Source organism: Ictalurus punctatus, chromosome 6 (genome assembly GCF_001660625.3).
Source record: "Ictalurus punctatus breed USDA103 chromosome 6, Coco_2.0, whole genome shotgun sequence".
In the NCBI taxonomy this organism is placed as follows: Eukaryota; Metazoa; Chordata; class Actinopteri; order Siluriformes; family Ictaluridae; genus Ictalurus; species Ictalurus punctatus.
This window is the reverse complement of record NC_030421.2, coordinates 30,173,218-30,196,954: the sequence shown is the minus strand read 5'-3', so window position 1 is coordinate 30,196,954 and position 23,737 is coordinate 30,173,218. Positions and strand designations below refer to the sequence as shown.

General features: G+C 38.7%; 1 protein-coding gene across 4 annotated transcripts in view; it reads left to right on the top strand.

Moving 5' to 3' along the window:
- The window catches only part of tns1b (tensin 1b), a 192,986-nt gene that overhangs the window by 50,081 nt on the left and 119,168 nt on the right, over window positions 1-23,737 (top strand). For all 4 annotated transcript variants that reach the window (XM_047155880.2, XM_047155873.2, XM_047155874.2 and 1 more), the window contains one exon: window positions 18,559-18,596. In XM_047155880.2, the coding sequence (XP_047011836.1) occupies window positions 18,559-18,596 (38 nt within the window). The remainder of the gene's footprint in view (window positions 1-18,558; window positions 18,597-23,737) is intronic.

The following is a 23,737-nucleotide window of genomic DNA, read 5'->3' as shown; positions in this document are numbered from 1 at the left end:
AGAGAGAGAGAGTGTATGTCTGTTATCTCTTCCAGCTTGGCCTGAGTTGCATGTCATGCACACAACTTTCCCAAAGTGTTACCACTGCTCTATGATCAGTAAGGAAATGACTTCATGAAACAATATCTCCATCAGGAAAGAAGCCACTGAGTGTCCAAACACATTTAGCCAGAGGTGCCTGTAAAACAGCCCAATTGAAACAGTTGCAATCAAAATTATTCAACCCCCATTACAAATCAGGTTTATTGTCAAAATTTACAGACTTTCAGCTGTTTTCAATGAACGAATGAAACAAAAGCAAATAGTTCAACACAATGAATGCTTCAAGTGGGTTCCCCAAATTCAACTGAAAATGCAACTTATAATGACTTCTCCAGTCTCAAAATTATTCAACCCCTTCTGGCAGCGTTCCTGAGGAATCTTAGCCCATTCATCATGAGCAACGGCCTCCAGTTCAGTAATATTCTTGGGTTTGTGTGCTGCAACCACCTTCTTCAAATCCCACACGAGATTTTCTATTGGGGTCTCGTCAGGTGACTGTGATGGCCCTGTAGAAGCTTCCAGGTCTTCTTCTGCAACCAAGCCTTGGAGGAATTTGAGGTATGCTTGGGATCATTGTCCTGTTGGAAGGTCCAATGACGCCCAAGCGTCAGCTTCCTCACAGACCCCCCACAGACTTGCAAGCGAAATGTGAAATCTTGCCTGTTTTTACTCCAACTGCTATCTCAGTATCTGCTTGTAACTGATATTTAATTTGGTCTTACGAAGGTTTGAGCTGTGCCAAGAGAAACAGTATTGTTGTGCAATGGACACAAAGCACTGTGCCAGATGTAACAAAAACAAAAGGAGCTGTAGAGGCATGAGACACATCAAGCACTGTCACCTTCAAGAAAACACGACTCTTTGTGCGTCAAGCATTCTGCAGTGCACGTTCAGAGACATATTCTTATCCTGGACATCCCTCCTGATCAGATAGATGTGACCTGCAGATCAGAGAAACTTCAAGCTTTTTAAAAACTTTTTATCTGACTTTTTATATACCTAGCATGCTGTAGGTCTCCCAGATTAGGGGATTTCACCTTCAGTCCTGGAGAACCTACAGAATTTAAGGCTTTCTCCACTATATACACGTGCCATGCATCTTCTCAGATAAGATGATTGACACGACCATGAGATCATGGATAAGGTCTGAGTCAGATCTAAAATCTTTGGACATAAGTCTGAGTCGTCATACCATTAAGATGATTAAGCATGATGTGGCTCAGCATGAAGTATTATTGTTACTATGCTGAATTTTCCTGCATTTTTAAAATAATATTACATCTTGAAGTGCTGCATTCCTCTTACACTACAGCCAACACTATTTACCAACACTATTTTTTTTTAATTAAAGGAAAGACATTGTTTTTGTCTGTTTATAGACTACATTTTATGTTCTGTCTGACCAGCCTCTCTGTTCTCTCAAAGGTCCCATGTTGAAAACTTAAAGGAACAGATTTACCTCAGACTGTGACAAAGCATTGAGGAATAAAAATGCTAAATAAACATCTCTTCATAGAAATCTTTACCATATCAACAATAACACACTTTTTAAAAAAAAAATAAAATAAATTTGTTTATCTGGAACATCTGCCATCCGAGTCCGTGTGTAAGTTGTAGCTATAGATTGGATAATTTATTAGCATAAGTACATTAATATAAACCTGCGATGTGCCTTGCAGCTAGAATGACTCTCTAAGCCATCCTTTTATACCTTCTGATCAAGATAAGTACGGAAGCCCTAAGTGACCTTGTATTATAATTTTTTTCTTTCTTGTTTTCTCGTGATCTCGACATGACATAAAAGTTGTTTTCTCGTGATAGCAACTTAATTTTGTTAAGCTTCTACGTGTCTTCAAAAGAAGTTTCTAAAACAAGTCTCTAACAAGTGGCTAAATGATACTACAGAGGTTGTCAGGAAAATTAAACGTCATCACAACAGGAAAACTCATCTACTACAGCCTTGTTGTTTTTATATTTGCGCTCAACTCAAACTTTCCAACTTGTAGATGTGTCAGTTTATAGTATTACAGTTTACAGTATTTTCCAATTGTAGTTCTTTTTTAGATAAAGATTGAAAGAGTTGTCGGTAGCGTAAGGGTGGTGACGTTGAAGTTGAAGTCATATGACCCTGGTGTAGTTCGTTTATAGCCTAATATTAGCTTTTTATTCTGGCGATTTTATTTAGGCTTCAAAATTTATAAAAGTTATGTTCAGTTGTGATGATTATCTTGATGAACAAAGCATGTGAGAATCATAAACTTTTGTTGATCACAGAGCCTATTTTCTGCAATAATCCAAAAGCCAATGGAAAAATACTATTGGCTTTTTGTCGAGGGAACCAGGGTGATGCTAACTTCTGGGGTGGCCTACAAAAATATGTCATCCCTGAAGGATTGACGACTTCCACATTAGTGTTTGACACTTGAGAAGGGGGCACCCCTCTCTCTTAATCTGCAATCTCTACAGCAGGCAATTATCACATTTATAATGGCGAAGATACCAATTTGCATGTAACACCAGTCCCATTCTCAAGGCTAGAGATTTTCTTGCGATAAAATTACGTCGTGAGAAAAGAACTTATGTCGAGATCATGAGAAAATTATGTCATGATCACAAGAAAACAACAAATAAAAAAATTAATAATGCATAGTCGCTTAGGGCTTCCATAGATAAGAGAATCTATAAGCACTGTGGTACAATGAAAATTGACCAGCCATATATCAGAGGAATCAGTACTATAGACTCCTAGACACATACAGTAACATTATGTGATGCAAGATTACAGGATGAATATACAAAGACTAAAATAAATATATATCTTTCTTGCCATGATGTTTCAACACATGACGAGTTGAGTCAAATCTGAAATCGTTTAAGGTCAAGATACAAGTAAAATCTAAAATCCATTTTAATATATGACTGAAGTGTGTGTCTGTTTTAATTCCATGCCATTAGACTAATAGTTTAGAGGAAGGTAATGATTTCCATTTAGTGCCAGAAAATCTGTCACTGTCACATGTCTCTGGAGACCAAGCCTGGGATTAGTGAGTCTCTAAGTAAGAGATGGTTAGTAGCTGCTTTTAAAGGTAAATAGTCTTAGAGTTTTAACCACAGCACAATCAATCATGGTCTATATGGACGACAGCTAAATTATACTGAAACCTCCTGTTGGCTCTCCACTGCATGTGCCAGAGGAAATGGTAACACATCTCAAAAGGTTATTGGTCTCTTCTAGGCTGTGGGTGTACTTTTTTCATGAACAGCACTCTCTTTAATTAAAAGGTTAGATTTAAGTACTACATGCAGAATTAAATTTTAAGATTTACTTACTTTCTTGATTACAAGCTATGGTTTGTACAAGAAGTATTCATATTTGCTTTTAGGAAATGTCTAGGACTTAATTTGTATTTCAGGTTCCCAGTGAGAAATGAAAAATGAATTTGAAAAATAGTTGTACATATTTTTAATTCATGCAAATTACGGATTCATTCTTGGGCTTTGTGAAGCTAAATCACATACCAGAGGATGGTTAAATGCTTTAATTACCAGACACTGCGCTTCATCTGCAAAAAAAACAAACAAACAAACAAACAAAAAAAACAGCTGGTGATTTAAGCAAATAGCTGCAGACTAAATCCTGAGAGCTCATCAACTTAAATCAGTTTTATATCACTGTATACTTGTTGTGTTTAGTGATGCTTGATTGCTTTATGATTCCTGGCTTGTAGGTGAATCCAGCATGGATAAAGGCTAGCATGGCGATTCTGTTTTTTGGAAAACTCAGCAGTGCTTAGTGCCATTTACAATTAAGGATGCTGCATTATCTCAGATTAAATGTCACATTTGTAAAATTAGTAGCTGTTAAGAGCAGAAGGAAGTAAAACCATGCCAAGGCTGTGCCAAGAGGGAGGGAGAGAAAGCTTCATAATCATTATTGATACTATGGTGGCATGGTGGTGCAGTGGATAGCGTTGATACTTCACAGCTCCACAGTCTGGAGTTGTGTGGAACTTTGCATTTTCTCCCTGAGTTTGAGTGGGTTTTCTCAGGGTTCTCCAGTTTCCACCCATGTCCCAAAAACATTGGTGGATTGGTGACTTTAAATTGCCAAAACTACTCTCACAAGGATAAAGTTTTAATATGAAGCAATTATCAATAAAGCAGCACCATTTCAATGGAGCATATCGTGCTAGTTTACATATTTACATAAAGACTACTTATTTCTCAAATAATTGCTTATTTCTCAAGTTATCTGTTTTGCACAACATCTCTTGCATTCTCTGGTACAGTATGTCCCTCTTCCTGTATTTAAATTAACATTGATTGTAAGACCACAATAAAACACACCCTCATGTCAAATTACTCCCTCTCTTTCTTTCTCTCTCTCTCTCTCTCTGTAATCTCCTCTTGCATATGAGGGCAGCTGACTTGTGACCTTGTGACTTGAGACCTTGTGTCCAGTCTCCTGTCTGCTATTTCTGTCTCTGTCCCTGTATCTTGTTTAATACAATTTCTAATACAATAAGACTCGCAATTAGAACACTGTCTCTCTTTAAACCCCTCTAACAAGTCATTACACTGTGATCTGCAGACTGAATTAACCTGTCACCAGAACCCAAATTATGTTATTTATTTTATACCTTTTTTTTTTTTTTTTTTTTTTTTTAACTTTTAAAGGTAATATTAGTAAAGCTGGTAGGGTATTGAATCTTTGGTCATTGGTGGCAGTGCTAATGTCGGTTACAGTTACGATTGATATTGGATTTTACCTATACCGATAACTAAGTTGGGCAGTACCTGCCAATAACCGATTAATCAACCCATAGTTTCTAAAATTGATACTGACTGAAACCATAACACTCAAAGTAAAAAATATTGCTAAATTTTATTACAATAAATAGTACTGATTGTAACATGAAAATGTACTGTACTTTTTAAAATTATATATATATATATATATATATATATATATATATATATATATATATATATATATATATATATAAACTATTAATAAATATTAAAGTAAATAAAAGATATACATTAAACTGTACAGATATACATTAAAATTATATCTGTAATTTGGACATTAGAATTATATTACAAATGATATGAATCACAATGAGCTTATTTACATGTTGCATAAAAAAGTTGAATTTAATACCTCAGCATGGACAATGCTATGCCATCATTTTCCCTGATAAAACTCTCACCTATCTCTTCTTTACATTCAGAGGATTTTATGTTATTGTACACTTAGTTATTGGAAACTAGCTTTAAACATTAACTCTTGTAGATGGGATAAAATATATTACAAATTAGATCTTAACAGATTATACTGAACAACTGACATTTTCTTCAGCCAGACTGCAACTGCTAGCTACAGAGTTAACATTATTGTTTGCTAACCAATAAACTGATAGGCTAGCTACCCATGTCCTACAGTCTGTAGTATGCTAACCTCTTTTAAATAGGCAATTAATGTAAGTGAGCTCATTTTAATATTCAGATGAAGTTTTGGTTGATGATTCTGATGGTACTTGGGTTGATATAATATATGGGGATTTTGAACATGAGAGTGCTGGGTATGAAAAGCATATTGTTTTAATACATTTTAGCTTAATAAATGATTTGAGTCTTAAGTCAGTTAACACAATCGAGTCTTAAGCCTAGCAATCCAACCTTTTTCTGTAAGAGAGAGAAGGACTTACATTTGTATGCTTTGGCAATATGAATATAACACTATTTGTCATGCCATTAGAGCAGCATGAAGTAAACTGAACCGAGACTGAAAGCATAGTCTGAAGTTGGAGCAGCATCAAAGATGGAATTTGAAGCCAGTTTCAGTCAGCTGTCAGCACTGGTCTTATGCTGCTCTCTGTCATTTCCATCATTGAGCAACCAGTGTAATCCTCAAGAACGTCCATAAGTTCAGGCTTATGCGGTACAGGTCTGGAGCTTTGGTTAACACCCCCATCCTCCCCAAAAACACACACACATACACACACTCTGAAAACCACTGTGTTTCTGTGTCTGAGCCGGCCGCTGTCTGGATTAACCCGATTTATGAGACAGGCCCTCTTTATAGAGAGCACAAAGTGAACAGTAGGGGCTCGTTCTGGTCATTGTAAGTGGGTAGGATTCAGTAGCACTAGATATAGGGGAAGACACTGCTCATGAGTATACAGGAAAAATTCTTCAGCACGCTGACTAACACATCTAAAGAAATAATGAAATTGTAAAGAGTGTTTCATGAAAAGCCCACTACCTTTACTAGCAGCCACTTGCCTCTTTCTGTTTCCGACACAGTCTGGCCTCTGTTGGTGCCCCTGCTCTTGTCTTCTCTCAACTCTGTTTACAAACCTTCCAGAGTCACATGCTTCACTGTTCTTTCCGTCACCTGTATGTCCTCTGTGTAGTTGCCAGGATATTTTCCATCACAATAACTGGATGACTCAATATTTTTCCTGCAATGAGGCCAGTGTGTGTTTGGATATGTAAGAGTTTCTAGCTCTGGAATAGGTTTGGATGTACTAGGAATGTTATTTATTTGGACCATCAGAAATTTTGAAATACCAACTAAAATTTCTGATGGTCCAACTACATAAAATTCCATAGTGATTAGCTCATGGCTACAAATAATATTCGCACTAGTGCTTCACATTACCATTTTTGACTAGCATCACATACTTTGAACAGATGAGATGCCTGATTAGAATTTGAATTGGAGAATAAAAGTACATAAACAAGATGACAAATCTATGAAAGTCTGTGAACACTTTTCTCGATGAGCTGCCATCAGGGAAATAATTGATATAAATGCACGTGATTGGCCATGACAAGCCATGCCAATAGATCTGCTGTATGGTTCATGTTTAAAAAACTAGGGGTTTTTTTCCTTACATGGATCAGATCTGATACAGTATTTTTCAAGTAGCTGGTTCAATCCAATGAAATATTTTGCTGGGGCCACATCTGGACCATGATCCCCTCTACTAGTGTATGACTGAATCATTTTTAGGAGAGAGTCCAGTGTGTGTTCATCTTCAGCCTGAACGAGAAGATCCAGTGTGTGTGTGTTTGGTCGTAGGGAAGGCTATGTGTGTGTGTGTACTCACATCACCTTCTTATTTCAACTTGTTACATCACTATTAGTCCTAAATGGACCCTTTCCCAACTTTTTTGGAACATGTTGGAACATCACTTTCAAAATAAACGTTTATCTTCAAAAAGCTGTGCAGTTGATTAGGTAAAGCATCAAATATCTTGTCTTTATATGTTTTTTGGTTTAAATACGTCAAAGTACATTTACAAATCACTCCTCTTTGTTTTTATTAGCATTTTCCATACTGTCCCAACTTTTCAGAATTGTGGTTGTGTGTACATGCGCGTGTGTGTGTGTGTGTGTGTGTGTGTGTGTGTGTTTAATATATGTTAAATTTCTCTATATGAGAGTATCCAGAGTGTGTTTAGTTATGTAAGACGATCTGGTGTGAACTCAGCTTTTAAGTGGGGGTCTGTCTTGTTTTTGGTTGTGCAAGAGGGTCTTGTGTGTTCAGCAGTGGGAGAGGAGATGATGAATGTGTATGTTTAGCATTGGAGAGGGTCAAAGTGGTGTGCTCAATTTGAGAGTGTTTCAGTGAAGAAGAGGGCCCAGTCTGTGTTCAGCACTGGGGGACACTTCAGAGATTTTAGTTTGGTTTCAGGTTCGTAGAGGATCATGTGTGTGTATCCAGTGTCTGTTTTTGCTGTTGCAGTCCTGTCCATGTTTGGCTGTGAAAGAGGGCCCATTGTACGTTTGGCTGTGGGACAGGATCTGATGTGTTTTTGGTTGTGAGAGAGAGTTTGGTGGTTTGAATGAGGTAGGTAAGGGTCCAATGTGTGTTTGGGTCTAGGACAGGATCCATTGTGTTTCGCTGTGGAAAAGGGTCCACTGTGTGTCCAGCAGAGGGGTTAGCATACATTTGGACATGTGAGGGGTTTGGAGAGGATCCTGTGTGGTTGTAACTGAAGTTCCCATGTGTGTTATGCTGTGGCAGAGAGTCTCCTTTAATTGGGCTGTGGAAGAGGGTTCAGTGTTTGGTTGTGCAAGAGGATGCGGTATGTGTTAGTCTGATGTGTGTATGGTGCTGTGACAGTACAATGTGTCACAGTGTCACAGTGCAGTGCACGGTGCAATTTCTCCACTGTACCCTCAGTTCTGCAACATGAGCTCATCTATTTGTTTTTATTCCAGAGCCGAGTCTGATTTTCACTATCATCTACTGACCTGCCATGAACAGTGTGTGTTGTGCTTCTGCACACACTCCTTTTGGGATGACACATCTGTGAAAAAATAACTTGTTAAGCAGTTTTATTGGCTTGATCTGCTGGGCCATTTGCTATTCTTACTGAATATGGATAACAGCAAAGCCCGAGCTGAACGTTTTGCTTATTGAGTAAGAAAAGCAAACATCCCTGCAGGTCACCTTTGGCAGATGAAACAAGATATGAGCTGCCTCCAGGAAGAATAATTGAATGGTGCTTGTGTGTAAATGTACACACACACACCATTCCAATATGTCAACATCATGCAGTTCCAGGTCTCGACTTGACACACTCCCTTGTACACACGCACAAAAACATTACATAACCTAAACTCCTTTCCCATTGCTTGTTAGAGTGTCCTGGACTTGCAGCTGCTCTCCTTGAATTGCATTAGTGAAATGAGAAAAGGAAGATTGATGTTGTCGATCATTGACTCCTACTGCTGACGGATACGTTCTGCTCAGACTTTAATATCATTAGCTTAATCAGCTTCCCTATGCTGCTCTCTATTTCAGCACTCTCCCCATTGCTTGCATTACTAAATACATTAAAAAAAAAAACACTCATTTGCTTTATTGTTGCTTATAATGTCTACTTTCCATAATGTAGAGTCAGGGAAACGCATACGAATGTATATCTATTCAAGGATTTTTTTTCATGATATTTTAAGATATGCTGTAAAATCTGCATGCACAGTCACTGCTGTGATTTTAAATAACCCAAGTGACTCAAGCACCATAAACATCCTATAATGAAGTGAAGTAACACTTCCCCCTTGTGTACAGTTGCTTGATGTGCAGCTTGTTAGTTCTATCTTTGTGATTTTATGACAGAAAGAATAGATGATGCTTTACTTCTTTTTCCTGACACTGGTTTATAGTAATAATATCTTCTCTCTGTTTTTAGTTGAATGAACCCACTTCATTTCAGGAAAGTGCCTGGGATCATGTTTGATCTCTACCTCAAATGTATCCATAGCACTTACTGGAAAATATCCCGTATAGGAAAAATGATCGTTTACTTCTGAACTATTGCTCTTAATTCTTTTTTCCCCCAGTTTTCTCCCAATATGTGTTTAAACATGAGGCAATGACATGTTGCATTAATTGTATAGGAAAAGCCCCTTGAAGCTGAAACTGCTTCCTATTAATCGATATGTTTCTATTAATCAGTGCAGCATTTTATACAAGATGCACACAGAAAGCTGTATTTTGTGTGTATTTTATTGGGTTAATTTCAAGACCATTATTTGATCTTTGGAACCAAAAGATGAGTATGAGATGATAGATCAGAATTTCAGGTGTTAAACAACATCCCTGTGGAGGTTGTTGGTGATGTCACTGACTGTTGTTTTTGGGTTTTTATTCACAGCTATGACAATGTTTTAGCTGTTGTTGTTTTCCTTAATTAACTGACCTGTTCGATGTCTGGTTGTTAGTTCACCATTGGTTTCATCCCAATTTGTTGTATTGCTCAATGCTTGTGCAATGTGTCATGGATTTCCCCTCACGCTGAGTGCCGGAGCATTCAGTGCACATGAACTGCTGAAGCGCGATAGCACGTGCTTATAGGTTGTCATACTTTGTTTACATTTTGACACATGTGTTTTGTTATGTTTTATGTCATGTCTCCGCCCCTGTCTTGTTGTTGGTTGTCTCCCTCACGTGTCATCCTTATTCACAGATGTTTAGGTTTTTCCTTGGATTTTGTTGTATATTTAAACCCCTTTGTGTCTTTGATCGGGGAAAGGTAATGCACGTTTCTGTGTTTTGCTGTGGGTTACCAAGCCTTTGTTCTGTATCCTGTGGTTCATTGTTTTTGATCTGGTCTTCGTTCTTGTTTGTGATTCTCGTCTAAGCCCTGTTTTGCCTGTTTGCCAATCACCTGACCTTGTGCCTGTTTTATGACCTTGATATTGCCCTACTCTTTTGGATTTGTCTGCCTGCCTCTCTTCAATAAAAGCTTTAACTGCACTTGCATCAGTCTCAACCCTTGGCACATGACAATGGCTCTGACATTCCCTCTTTTCTCAGCTTAAAAATGGCTTGTTTTTCTTCCATAGACAGCTTGTCCTTGTGTTGGTTGAAAATATCAGGAAACGAAAGCTGAATTACTGATCTATCATCTCATATTCATCTTTTGATCTAAAGGTCTAAAGTCAAAAGGTTGTTGAGCTTCACAAAATGGGAAGTGGCTATAAGAAATAGCACAAGTATTGAAAATGCCCATTTCCACCATCAGGGCAATAATTAAGTTCCAGTCAACTGGAAATGTTATGAATCAACCTGGAATTGGACGCGTGTCTAGATTGTCTCAACGCACTGTAAAGAGGATGGTTCGAGTGGCCAAAAAATCTCCATGGATCACAGCTGGAAAATTGCAGAAGTTACTTGAGTCTTGGTCAGAAAGTCTCCAAAAGTACAATCTGAAGTCACCTACATCACCACAAGTTGTTTGGAAGGTTTTCAAGAAAAAAAAAAAGCCTCTACTTTCATCCAAAAACAAACTCAAGCATCTTCAGATTGCCAGACACTACTGGAACATCAAATGGGATCGGGTTCTATGGTCAGATGAAACCAAAATAGAGCTTTTTGGCAATAAACACCAGAGGTGGTTTTGGCGCACACAGAGAGGTAGCTGTATGCCAGTACCTCATGCCCACGGTTAAATATGCTGGTAGCTCTTTAATGTTTTGGGACTGTTTTTCTGCCAGAGAACCTGGACATTTTGTTATACATGGCTTCATGGACTCTATCAAATATCAACAGATATTAAGTGAAAACCTGACTGCCTCTGCCAGAAAGCTTAAAATGGGCCGTGGCTGGATCTTCCAGAAGGACAATGGTCCAAAACATACATCAAAATCAAGGTTCTGCAATAGTCATTCCAGTCCCCTGACTTGAAACCCATAGAAAATCTGTGGGATGAACTGAAGAGGAGAGTCCACCAGCGTGGACATCGGAATTTGAAGGACCTGGAGAGATTCTGTATGGATGAACAGTCTCAGATCCCTTGTTATGCATTCTCCAACCTCATCAGACATTATAGGAGATGACTCAGAGCTGTTATCTAGGCAAAGGGAGGTAGCGCAAAGTAATGCCTAAAAGGGTGTACTGAGAGGGCACTTTACAAATTACTATTGTAGTGGTGCTCAAGTTATAAAATATAGTAATAAAAAAGAAAGAAGTAAAGAAGAATTGTCAAAGTAGGAAAGGGAGAGAGAGCTGCTGTTCCGTGCTGCCACTCGCTGTGGCGCCGATGTGTATATTATGCTAAAACTATACCATTGCTTATATGAGATTATACCATATACAACTAGTGATTATTTGAGCCACTAGAGGCCAGTACAGGGGAGTATAGGAACTAAACACAGGACAGGCCAGTTGAATTCCATATGCGTAGTGTGAATACTGTTGGACTATTGGACCCAGCCATCCACTATAAACACGGCAACCCTGATCCTGATCAGAGGACACTAAGCATTCTTGGCATGCTAAGAAAATCACCCGCCATCATTCTTTCTGTAAATCACTTACTCTCGATTCACATAAATATTTTGATATTCTGTGATGTGTTACCAGTTGTTCCAACAGATGCAGTTGTGATTTATACAGCGCTCTCAGAAACCTCAAAATTCTTGCATTATTAGTGTAGAATTAGAACAAGACATGCTCAATGCAGTGGTCCTTCACTAAATCTACACCAGATGAGCATCAGATAAAAGGCTTTGTGGGCACAGGATATTACAACTCGCCTTATTCCGATAGGACGAATTCCTTGTTTGGACTCAGATAACAGAGATTCTCTTCCCTTACTTTACACCTCACTTAAAGTTGAAAACGAGAAACAGAGTCACTGTGAGAGAGCCAGGAAGGGGTGGAAACCCTAAACATAAAATGATATAAAACCTTCTATAAAAACACAGTTGTAAAGACACTTAGTTGGATGATATGGTTTTATCCCACAGCAATTGAGTTCTTGAGTCTGATTGGTCAGAAGGTGTTAATTAATTTACTCTGCTACTTTGACAGTAGTGGAGCTGCATGCTTTATATTTTATGTGGTTTATATGTACTTATTCGTATGTTATCATTTTTATAGTAGCTTATAATAACTTATTCACAACTGTTACAAAGCACTGACATTGGAGACTCCTTCCATTAATGTTAAATTACATCTCCTTACAGAAAGCTTTTTACAGAAATATTTGATTAAAATGAGATTTTATTTGTTTCATATTACTTTTAGATTATATGGAGAATCCTTCATACAAGTCCCTCAGAAAAAGCTCCTACTATAGAAAATGTATTAGAGCAAGCACATAAATATAAACTTGTGATTGGCCTTGCCTAGAGCTGCTGCAATAGAAAATGAATCAACACCTTCTGACCAATGAGAATTCAGCCGGACTGTGGTATAAAGAAGGTTTAAATGTGCAACCATGATGCCTAGTTCTTGTTAATGTCCTTAGTGTTTGTTTTCATGTATTACACTTATTAAATAGGCATCTGCACTTTGTCTCCGCCTCCTACTTCAATACCTGAAATATATGTGCTTGGTCCCAGCTCGATGTTAGGTTGTTATTCTTGGAATGGTCATCATGTAGGAGGTTGGTTACCTATGACCTGGCCCATGACATGCTATAATAGTTGATACATAGGTGTTACATTGCCATACTGTGGTTATGTATCCCCTATTGGGTTTCGAAGCCCAGTGCGGTACTGTGTTCTTCTCTAATGACACGCAATAACAGAAAAAACATCTACTCTAGTCAAATACGCAGCTGTTTGGCTACACTGTTTGCTGTGGCATGCTATCATTGTGGCTTGAAGCTCTGGTGCTGGTGAATCGTTGAACAGTTCTGTTGATGCTGAGTGAGCCAAAACTCTAAACAATGGTTTGGACCTCTGGGATTCAGGACAGGAAACATGCATTTGCTGTTGGTATACTTGTTGGGTGCAAGTAAATACTCAAATTAGTAGATTGTGTGTGTGTGTGTGTGTGTGTGTGTGTGTGTGTGTGAATGGTCTATAGGCTGCACAGTGTGTTATATAGCCGAATTGAGAGGAAATCCCATTCGTCTTTGTCTGTACCCGACTCAGCCCAGTCCTTTGGGACTACTGACCAACCGTTCCAAAATTCTGGCTCGGGAAATGCCTGTCCGCCCTTCCCCAGTAGAAACATTCTTCAGTCTCTGAATCAGATACTAAACAGCTTTCTGTTTTCCAAACCAACTCCCCCCCTTTCAATTTCATTCTCACTCCATTCCATGCTTCTTTCCCTCCCTCTCCTTGCTATTTTAGCCCTGCCGTGTTTATACACCAAAGACCTGGACTTCCTAACAAGGCAGAGGCAGAGGAAAAGGCAGGCATGGGCCTCACAGAACACTTTTCACACCCAATATGGAAGTTCTGCTCTTTTCTCCCATGCTCCAGGAGCTGACCCCAGGTCTCATGTGCAGAGAAACGTGTCTCTTGTGTATCTCTGTGTGACAGCCTGTCATGGGAAGAGACATGTGCTGTATAGAGTCATATTCAGGGTGTGAGAAGTTATTTGAAATGTTTCCACTGAGAAATAATCGGATGAAGTCAGAGCGTAAAGCCCAGATGTAACATCTTGACTCTTGCCATAAGTGCTTAGCTAATCATTTCCATAGAGCTTGAGTGATGTTTTAAACACTTTTACCACATTGCAGTGACTGACTGCTATCAGGGTGAGTGAAGCATCACATCCATGAAGTCATAGCACAAGCACAAACTTGAATGTGAATATCGCCATGGCTCGCTGATCTCTTGTCTTCTTTATACCTGTAATTTCTGTAGAGTCAGTGCTCCTGTTGTTTGTATTATAACTTGTCTGTGTGATGATGGTCATTTTTAGAGTAATATTTTCTAAATCTATAATTTACAGCTTCCTTGTGAACTTAATTTTGCAGGTTACAAGTTTCAGATTTCACAATAAAACTTATCTATGGGCAATATTATACTATATTGTCATTATAAGTCATTATGAGTCATTTTTGTTTTAGAGACAGACAAAATATGAATAGAACAAACGCACCATATTTGCAAAAGCAAGGCCAAGAAATAAAAACTTAAACATTTTTTTTGAGCTGGTGGAAGGAAGAAAAACTAAACTCAATCTTCTGTGCATCAGTAAACACACAATTTTAGGCATGATCTACCATTACTGGAGGACAACTGGAGACATTATACAGCATCACAGCTGGTTGAGAGCATAATGGAGTTAATTATTAAGTAATTTGATTTGATTATTGGAGCTAATTTGATTGATTTAGTCAAAAACAGATTTTGCTCCACGTCTGTGTATCTTCACAATACACAACAAATATATATCATGATATTTTAATTTTGTTGAGGTCCTAATAAAAAGTATCAACAAAATAATGGAAGCAATTGATGCACATATTTTAATGGCAATGCTATACAATGCTAACAATGTACTTTTATTGCTTTTATTTTATTTTTTTGCCTAATGATTATTTGTGAGGATGAAAAATTATATACAATGTAATATTATACATTTAACTAATTTGTTATGAAAAAAGGTCTCTTCCCATTTTAAAGTAGAATAATCATTTCTGCCTAATGATTACTATATAAAATGTTATTATTATTATTATTATTATTATTATTATTAGTATTATTATTGTTATTATATAAATTATATGTTTTTATAATATAAAAATGGTATTGCTTTTTTGTCATAAGTGTCTCTAAAAACATATTAAAACTACCTGCCTAATATTGTATAGCCACCAAAACAGCTCTGACCCACTGAGGCATGGACTCCACAAGACCTCTGTAGGTGTACTGTGGTATCTGGCACCAAGTTAACAGCAGATCTTTTAAGTCCTGCAAGGTGTGAGGTGAGGCCTCCATGGATCGGACTTGTTTGTCCAGCACATCCCACAGATGCTTGATCAGAGATCTGGGGTATTTGGAGGCCAAGTCAACATCTTGAATTCTTTGTCATGTTCCTCATGAACATGAACCATTCCTGAACCATTTTTACACTGTGGACCACTTTTGGTATGTACTATCCACGGCATACTGGGAACACCCCACAAGACCTGATGTTTTGGAGATGCTCTGATCCAGTCACCTAGCCATCACAATTTGGCCCTTGTCAAAGTCGCTCAGATTCTTACGCTTGTCCATTTTTCCTGCTTACAACACATAAACTTTGAGAACTAACTATTCACTTGCTGCCTAATATATCCCACCCCTTGACAGGTTCCATTGTAATGAGATAATCAATGTTAGTCACTTCACCTTTCAGTGGCTTTAAAGTTATGGCTGATCGGTATGTTTTGCTAGTTTTTTTAATTTTCCTCTGTAATGGCCGTGGTACAAATATTCCTCACCCCTGTGCATATTTCTACTCCGTGAACCGCAGCACATGGCTTCCAAGAAATATGTAACTATCAATGTTCTCTCGACTTTCAAGCATAAATATTTAGCATTCTAGGTTTTTTTTCCCCCTTATTGAAACAGTACATTCTTTACAAATTCCACAGATGGCATACCTTAGGTGTAGTGTGTATACTGTTTCATGTTGATGAAAAGTGTTCTTTAGACTCGTTCCAGTGACTGGTTTTACACTTGTTCCATGTCAGTGGAGTTTAGACATTGCTGCTGTTCATTGGCCTTGCTTTTCTGATTATAAGCACTAAACCCACCATCACACACACACACACACACACACACACACACACACACACACACACACACACAGCAGCTTTGGAAGGAAAGTCGGACCAGACCACACTCCCAGCCAAACAGGAGACTCAGAAGGTAATTAAAATATCCTTCAATAGAAATATGTACGCTTCCTGCCAAACCCCTCATACCTCTCTGATCTTCTCCTGAAAGCAGCAAAAGCCTTACCTTGTGTGGAGATGCACTCGTCTTTGTTTTCTTTTCAGTCTCATGATGTAGAAATACACATATTAAAGATAAATTAGATAAGATGGAATGAAAGGAGGATACAGTACTTTTCTTTTCTTCTATTGTTTTTTTTTTTTTTTAGCTGTGCTTTGAAAGCCACCACTGGGGGCATCCAATACTCTTTTTCTTCATGCTTGTTTAAGCTGAGGGCTGAGTGTAGCATTATCATGGAAGCGACAAGAACTGCGAGAAGGAAAGAATCCTGCAAAAAAGGTCTTCAATAGAGGCAACCCACTGTAATTTGTCATTCATTGCCCCTCCTTAGGTCCCATATCCTCTGGTGAGCTGATTCTGAGAACCAATGGGTAGAGCTTTGGGGCATTTCACTACCTTGGCAAGGGGATTTCATCCTCGAGTATAGAGCTTCTGTTGCTCAAGGTTCTCCCCTGTCAGTGAAATGACATCTCAGCTAAAGAGAACAGTGTGTGTAGTGTGTATGTGCTGGATAGTGTTGGCCACATGTGTATCCATAGGTGGATAGTGGTGAGAAGGGGAAAAGGGCAATGAGATGAGAGATGTGTTGAAACCTTGCCTCCCACCCTGTCTCACTGGGTGTTGGAGTTTCACTGTCTGTGTAGATCAGCTAACATTTTCAGCCACAGAGGATCCATTCAGAAGGAAGCATGGTACTGTGAGGATAAATGAACACCACACACTTACACACAGACACATACACACACGCAACGTTTCAGCTTTTAAGCACTTTTTAGCATGAACTCACATTACTCTTGTCTGTAAAACTGCATGTCACCATCTCCATAATATCACTAACATGCAGGACATTCTCGCCACTGTTGAAAACAAGAAACATATTTATGCTTTAGTGACAACTAGTCCTCTATATGGCCTGCCTAAGAACTATATCACTAACATCAAGCCGTGAGTTCAGAATCCAGAATTAGAAATCACATAATTCAACTGATTTTAAGATTGCATTCATTTTTAAATCTCTCTAAGCTCATCTTATCTCAGTGACAAACTATTAGAAATGTTTGTGCAAGATTATTCAGGTCATCATGCAGAGCAGAACCAGTTATACACAGTATTAAGACTGTGACACTATTAACAGCTTATAATAATCTAAAAACGCTGTACACTGCACATATATTCCTATCATGTACCATTTCTCTCTTTCTCTGTATTGGGGCAGGGCAGTGGTGGCTCAATGGTTAAGGCTCTAAGTTACTGATCAGAAAGTCCAAACCACAGCACTACCAAACTGCCACCCTTGGGCCCTTGAGCAAGGCCTTTAATCCTCTCGCCATGCTGTATAATGGCTGACCCCAGCTTCCTAACAAGCTGGGATATGCAAAAATTATTTCACTGTGCTATAATGTATATGTGACAAAGAAAGGCTTACAATTTCCACGGCTGTAAATACACTAAATGGCGCACTTACATTCGCATTCGTATTGCCCACAGTGTGTGAATGGGTGTGTGATTGTGCATGCGATTGTGCCCTTTGATGGGCTGGACACTCGTCCAGGTTGTCCCCTGTCTTTTTCCCCGAGTGGAGATCCTTGGGATAGCCTCCAGGCTCTGCTTGACCCTATGTAGGATAAGTGGTACAGAAAATGGATGGAAGGATGGATAGATATTGTGATTACATGAAACTGTCAGGCAGTGATGCTAGACTTAATACTGTCCATGTCCAAGGTCAGTGGGAGACATATCTTTTTTTAAGCAAATTCCACTCTCCTGCATAAAACTTACCTAACTTGTGAATAACACTTATATCCATACTTATGTCTGAGGTCTGAATACCGATATGCACGATTTCAGTAGTAAATCCTCACTATGCACGCATAATTCCATTCTGAATATGGCCCGTAGACTGCAGAAGCTGATCGTGGTCCATCACTCATACTTTATGAATCTTGAGGCATCTTGGGCTGGTGGGAATAAAGGACGATTGTGCAGTATGAACAGGCCCTGAGCCTGACCGCAGTGTTTGATTAAGAGCAGCCAAAAAAGCAGAAACAAGGCCTTTGGTCTACCGAGTGCTGGGCAGCATCATGGCACTAATGGTAAATTAGATGTGACTGTGTGCTGAGAGTAAACATGCTGTGCTGCTTGGAAGGATCCCTCTATATGAAGCATACCTCTGATTTATTAAACATCTGATTTTGTTGCATTTAACAATGCTTGGGTTTATCATTTGTGAAATGTAAAATTATTTTACTATGAAAATTCAATATAACTTTGTGCTTATTCTCTTTCTCTCTCTCTCTTTCATGTAGTGTGCCGGTTGGCTTGCCATAGGAAATGCGAAGTTAAGGTAAGAAAAATAGTATAGTTACTAAATAGTCATTTATCTATTTATGTTTTCTTCCTACATACCCCTTCCCCCTACCCTCGGGTCTTTTTTAAAAATATGTATTGGAAGAACATTAACATTGTTGTTTATTGTTCATGGTGTCATGTAAATATCGGAGAAGGACTAGAGATTACGATTCCCATCAGTCACTACACCTAGATACATGCCTTGATTCACCTGTTTCTCGTTTGTGGCTCATTAGCACTGGTGTATATATAGTCACGTTTGGCACTGCACTAGTTGTCTTGCTTTGTTTGGTCTGTCTATCTGCATCACAGTATGCTCGCTCTTGTTTCATGATTCTTTATGTTTGTACCTTGCCGCGTGTTCTATCAATCAAGTCTTGTTTTGTTTTATTAAACGTTCAACGTCAGGTCTGCGTTTGCATCCGTCTCAACTTACACAAACGTGACACATGGTCATGCTTTATGTTGAGGATATCATAACTCATTAGTTACTACATTAGTTAACATTTAGGAATAATAATAATATATACAAAATTAAATATCTGAGACTGATCATGCTGTGCATTCTGTAGCTAAAAATAAGTCAAAATACATTAGCATGTCGGGTTAGCAGACGAGGATTCAAGTGCAGGTTGACAGTTTTAATAATCGAGGCAATCGAAACAAGAACGAGATTCAAAAGCGGGGTACAGGTACAGACAGAGGTCATGTGGTCAGAAACAAGAGCAAGTCGAATGGTAGACAAGAGCAAGTCGAGGAAACCAGAAACAATATCAAAACCAGAATAGCCATCAGTAATCAAAGGCTTTGTAAGGGCTGGTGAAAATCAACACAGAGTGTATAATTCGCAAAGTGCATGTGAAACTAAGAGTCCTTATATAAGGGGAGTGTGTCTGTGACTGTGATTAAGTCCAGGTGTGTGCAATAAGTAATCGGGTCAACGTGAACGTGAGAGTGTTTGAGATGGCGGTGTGTTGTAGTCATTGGCGGCCATGTTTGTAGGCCGTTCTGCATTCTGGGAAGTGTACTTCAACACCGATTCTAGCGTAGACATGACATCATGTATGTCATTAATTAAATGAATTCAGTTGTAAATACTGGCACCCACCATTCAACATCCCTTAAGAAATTTGCTTATTTTGCTTAAGAAACATGAACAAACTTAAAATAATGTTACTTAAGGAATTGAATCCTAAACCTAATCTAAATATTTAAGATTAATGGGTAGCATGTTTCTTGTAAATTTCCTCTTTGAAAGAAAATAAAAAAGGGTTGTTTGTCATACAAGTTGTGTCACTTTGCTAATCTTGGTCATTTTTCTTTGAAAACCAAACAAATCTTATCATCTAGGAAATGTCTGCCTTGATAATAATGACAAACTCTCTGGCAGGAACAGAAGCCCTGTTGTTTCCCAGCCATCTTACAAATCACTAAACAAATGCCCCCTGTCCCAGGACATGTTTAGATATATAATGTTATATTTAACTTGGCTGACCCTTTTCTATTTCAAGATTTGAATCCTTGATATGTCTCAAATGGGGGAATCTATAATTGAGCTGTTGAGCTCAAGTGAGTCAAAGAGGGATTTGTGGGCAGTGGCATAGTGAGAGAGCAAGAGAGCGAGAGAGAGAGATTTTGTGTGTGGGGGAGGTGGCTTGGTTTATTGGGGAGAGCAGGGTGGAGTGGAAGAAAGGAGGGAATATTCGACTGTTTGAGGAATGAATGAAGCAAGACATCAAGTCAGCTAAGCCCTCCACCCTTCCATCACTCTGCCCCATCTGGCACATATTACTGCAGATGGTGTGTTTGGTGTGTGTGTGTGTGTGTGTGTGTGTGTGTGTGTGTGTGTGTGTGTGTGTGTATGTGTGTGTGTGTGTGTGTGTGTGTATACTGTGTGTTGGGCACTTAGCCTTACCTATGGCTCTGCCACTCTGTGCACCCACAGGAAATTCCAGAACTGTGAATGGGTGCGTCCATCAACTGCCTGCTAAATTACGTGCCTGGCGTATATAAACAGATCTCCAGAGACCAGCGACACTTTCCCAAGAGCATACAACTCTCTAAACATACGTGTGTTGTCAGGATGTTATCCTGAAATAAGGAATGCTTTAGTTATTAGCCCTGACAACCTTATCATCCCAAGCCACTCTGAACACAACAAAAACAAGGGGGAAATTATGTCCTATCAGGTGAAGTAGAGTGAATTGAAGGAAGCTAAGCTGTGCTGAGGAATAATGCAGAACAGGGAAGTTCCCTTCCTCTCGGTCCTGGCTGGGAACAGTGTCTTGTTTCCATCATGGAATATGAACAGAGAGGACAGACCCATCATGCTGTAGCCCTCCTTGATTAAACTGTAAATGAGGCCTGAAATCATGGGAGCTCTGTTTTGAGACATTTATTAACTTCCCACATGGATGAATTTCTGGCTTAAGATTCAAGACTATTCCATATCTTAATATCTTCAGGCCAATTTAATGCTAAATGTTTAAGGACTGATAAAGCCAATTCTAGGAACAATCACTGTTCAATTATGCCTGTGCTGTTTGAAGCTTTTCTATTTTGATCTGTAATATCTAGTATGTAGTTACACATATATTATACAGGCAACTATAATGTAACTACTGAGGATGCTTGTAATGTTACAGATGGATTGCGTTAACTCATCTTATGTAAATACTTTTGTATCAGCAGTTTTAGCTCATGTGATATGCATACAAGCATATCTGGAGAGTTACAGGACACCATATCTCTTTCAGGTGTAACAGGGTTGAGGGAAATTACATTTGTATCAACTGTTGGTTTTCAAATAATGTTTTCTTTCTGTCAGCTCATTTTAAAGTATAACTATATGTAGAAAATGGAGAACAACTTTGTAATTATTTATCAAATTACAGATTGATTCATCTGATTTGATTGGGTTTGAATGTTAGAACACAAATATGCTGCATGAATTATATAAAAAACATAGGCTTTAAAATGTCAAGCTGTACTGATGTACTGAAGTTTATATACATGTCTATTGACATAAAATTTCATTCTGTCTACTGTATTCCATCTGTAACAGTGCACAATATCCCCAGTAAATACAGTAATGTCACTTGTGTAATTTATATGGAACTGCATCGGTATTAGGGCCTTTTTGTAAAGAAAGTGCTAAAGAAATTAATTTTCAGCTTTTCAGTTTTTTACTTCAGAGTTTGAGTCATACATAATGATTCACAATTTAACATTCCCAAATTTTGCAGTCATCTGAAGGCTTCACTGATATAAATCTCTACTTCCATATTTAGATACGTCTCGCACATGGCCGATGTCTAACCTCTGCCGCCAAAAACAAATGTTCAGACCATTTGTAGAAGGCAGGCGGAGGTGATGACTGGCACTGGCCCCCTGGCAGACAGAAGAAAGAAAAAAAACAGGCAAACAGCACATGACTGCAGGCATGACATCATAAGTTACGAATGTTCTTGGAGTATATTAATGTTTGTTTAGCACTAAAAGAGGAAAGATGAAAGTTGACCAATCTATGACCTTACTGTTTCCTGTATTTGTGCTTCTGACTGCACAAACATCTTTGGGCTTATTCTTTCCTGTACGTATACTTCCTAGTGTGCAAACATTGTCAACATTATCATACTCCTTTATAGATACACACTTCTTTCCCATTGTGCAGTTATTTGGGCATTCTTCCACAAAGGTAAAAGGTCCATAATGCGGCTCTTCTGAGGCCATGCTGCAGGAAAAGGATTGGAAGATAAGACCTGGCTCAGACAGCGTCCTGCAGTGCAGCTTACACAGCTCTAGGCAGATAGACAGGCTTTTCCCAGCACCTCAAACACACCTCTGTGGGTCTGCACTCCATCTGAGTGTTCCCCTCTCAATCACTTGCACATTTCCCCACTTCTGATGAAAGATTTACCGACTTCATGCCGAGCAGTCCATGCTGAGTTCATTAATTATTGGCTTGGATTGCATCACAGTAAGTCTGACATGAATCGAATTCTGACACCTTCAGTGGTCTCAGTGTGATCATTAAATTGAAGGTAAGATGGGTTAAGTGGGAGCCTAAATTATTCGTAGGACTCACAACATTTCACTGAGCAGGAGCTAGAGGATACAAGATAGATTTGATTAATTAAAATGAGGAAGATAACGTCTGCTCAGATGCAAACTACAGTTCATGGAATGTCACTGATCATTGACATTGATCCTCTGAAACATTTCTGAATTGGCATCCTAATTTAGTCAATCTGCATGAGAAACTATCTATGAAGAACCTCCAGTTTCCATATGAGCTTACTGCTTCATATCTTTGACACGTGTAAAATTTAAGCCATATTTGGTAGAGCACAGGGTCTGTAGAATGCCTATGCTATGACAGCTTTGTTTGTGTTTTCAGCTATAATGTGTGTTAACATCTGTGAATTCTTTTTATAGAATCTGTCTGCTCTCTGCTCTCATCTACGCCAAACACGTTTACATAGTTTTCACACAGCCAATGCATGACTTCACAAAAATAGTCTGGTGTAAATGTTTAAAGTCCCAGGGAACGTAATTCTGTGATCAATGTTGTGTTTATGGGCACATGGTGTAGAGACTGCCAAGGCGCAACTGCACATGTGATTTGCTAAATTGCTGCTCCTTTTGGTGTCTTGTGGGTAAAAATGGCATAAGCTGTTCTGTCACCAATCACAATGTTGTTGTTGCTGTGTGTTCTTATATAACTTTTATGAAAATGATACTATGAAATGTTATAATAACCCAGTGAGCAATCACAGCCTACTTTTATAATACTTTGGGTTGCATGTAGGATTGAACAATCTCAATTGTATTTAGTGGATGCTATGAGAACATGGGCACACCACAACAAATCCTGCTAAAAGTTATTTTGTCTCTCGAACTCCAATATCTGTTTCATTTTCCATCCATATAAATGTTTGCCCTTGTTTGGCCTGGCATTGGACATTGTGCACATAGTATCTAACTGTGGCCCAGTCCTTTTCCTAAACCCCATGTTGCCTGCTCAGAGACAACATTTTTTATTTATTTATTTTTTTTACGTGCAGTCAGAGCTATTGAGAGACTTACGACCACTCTGTTTATTACTTTTCCCTCTTGGTGGAACTGGATGCAGCT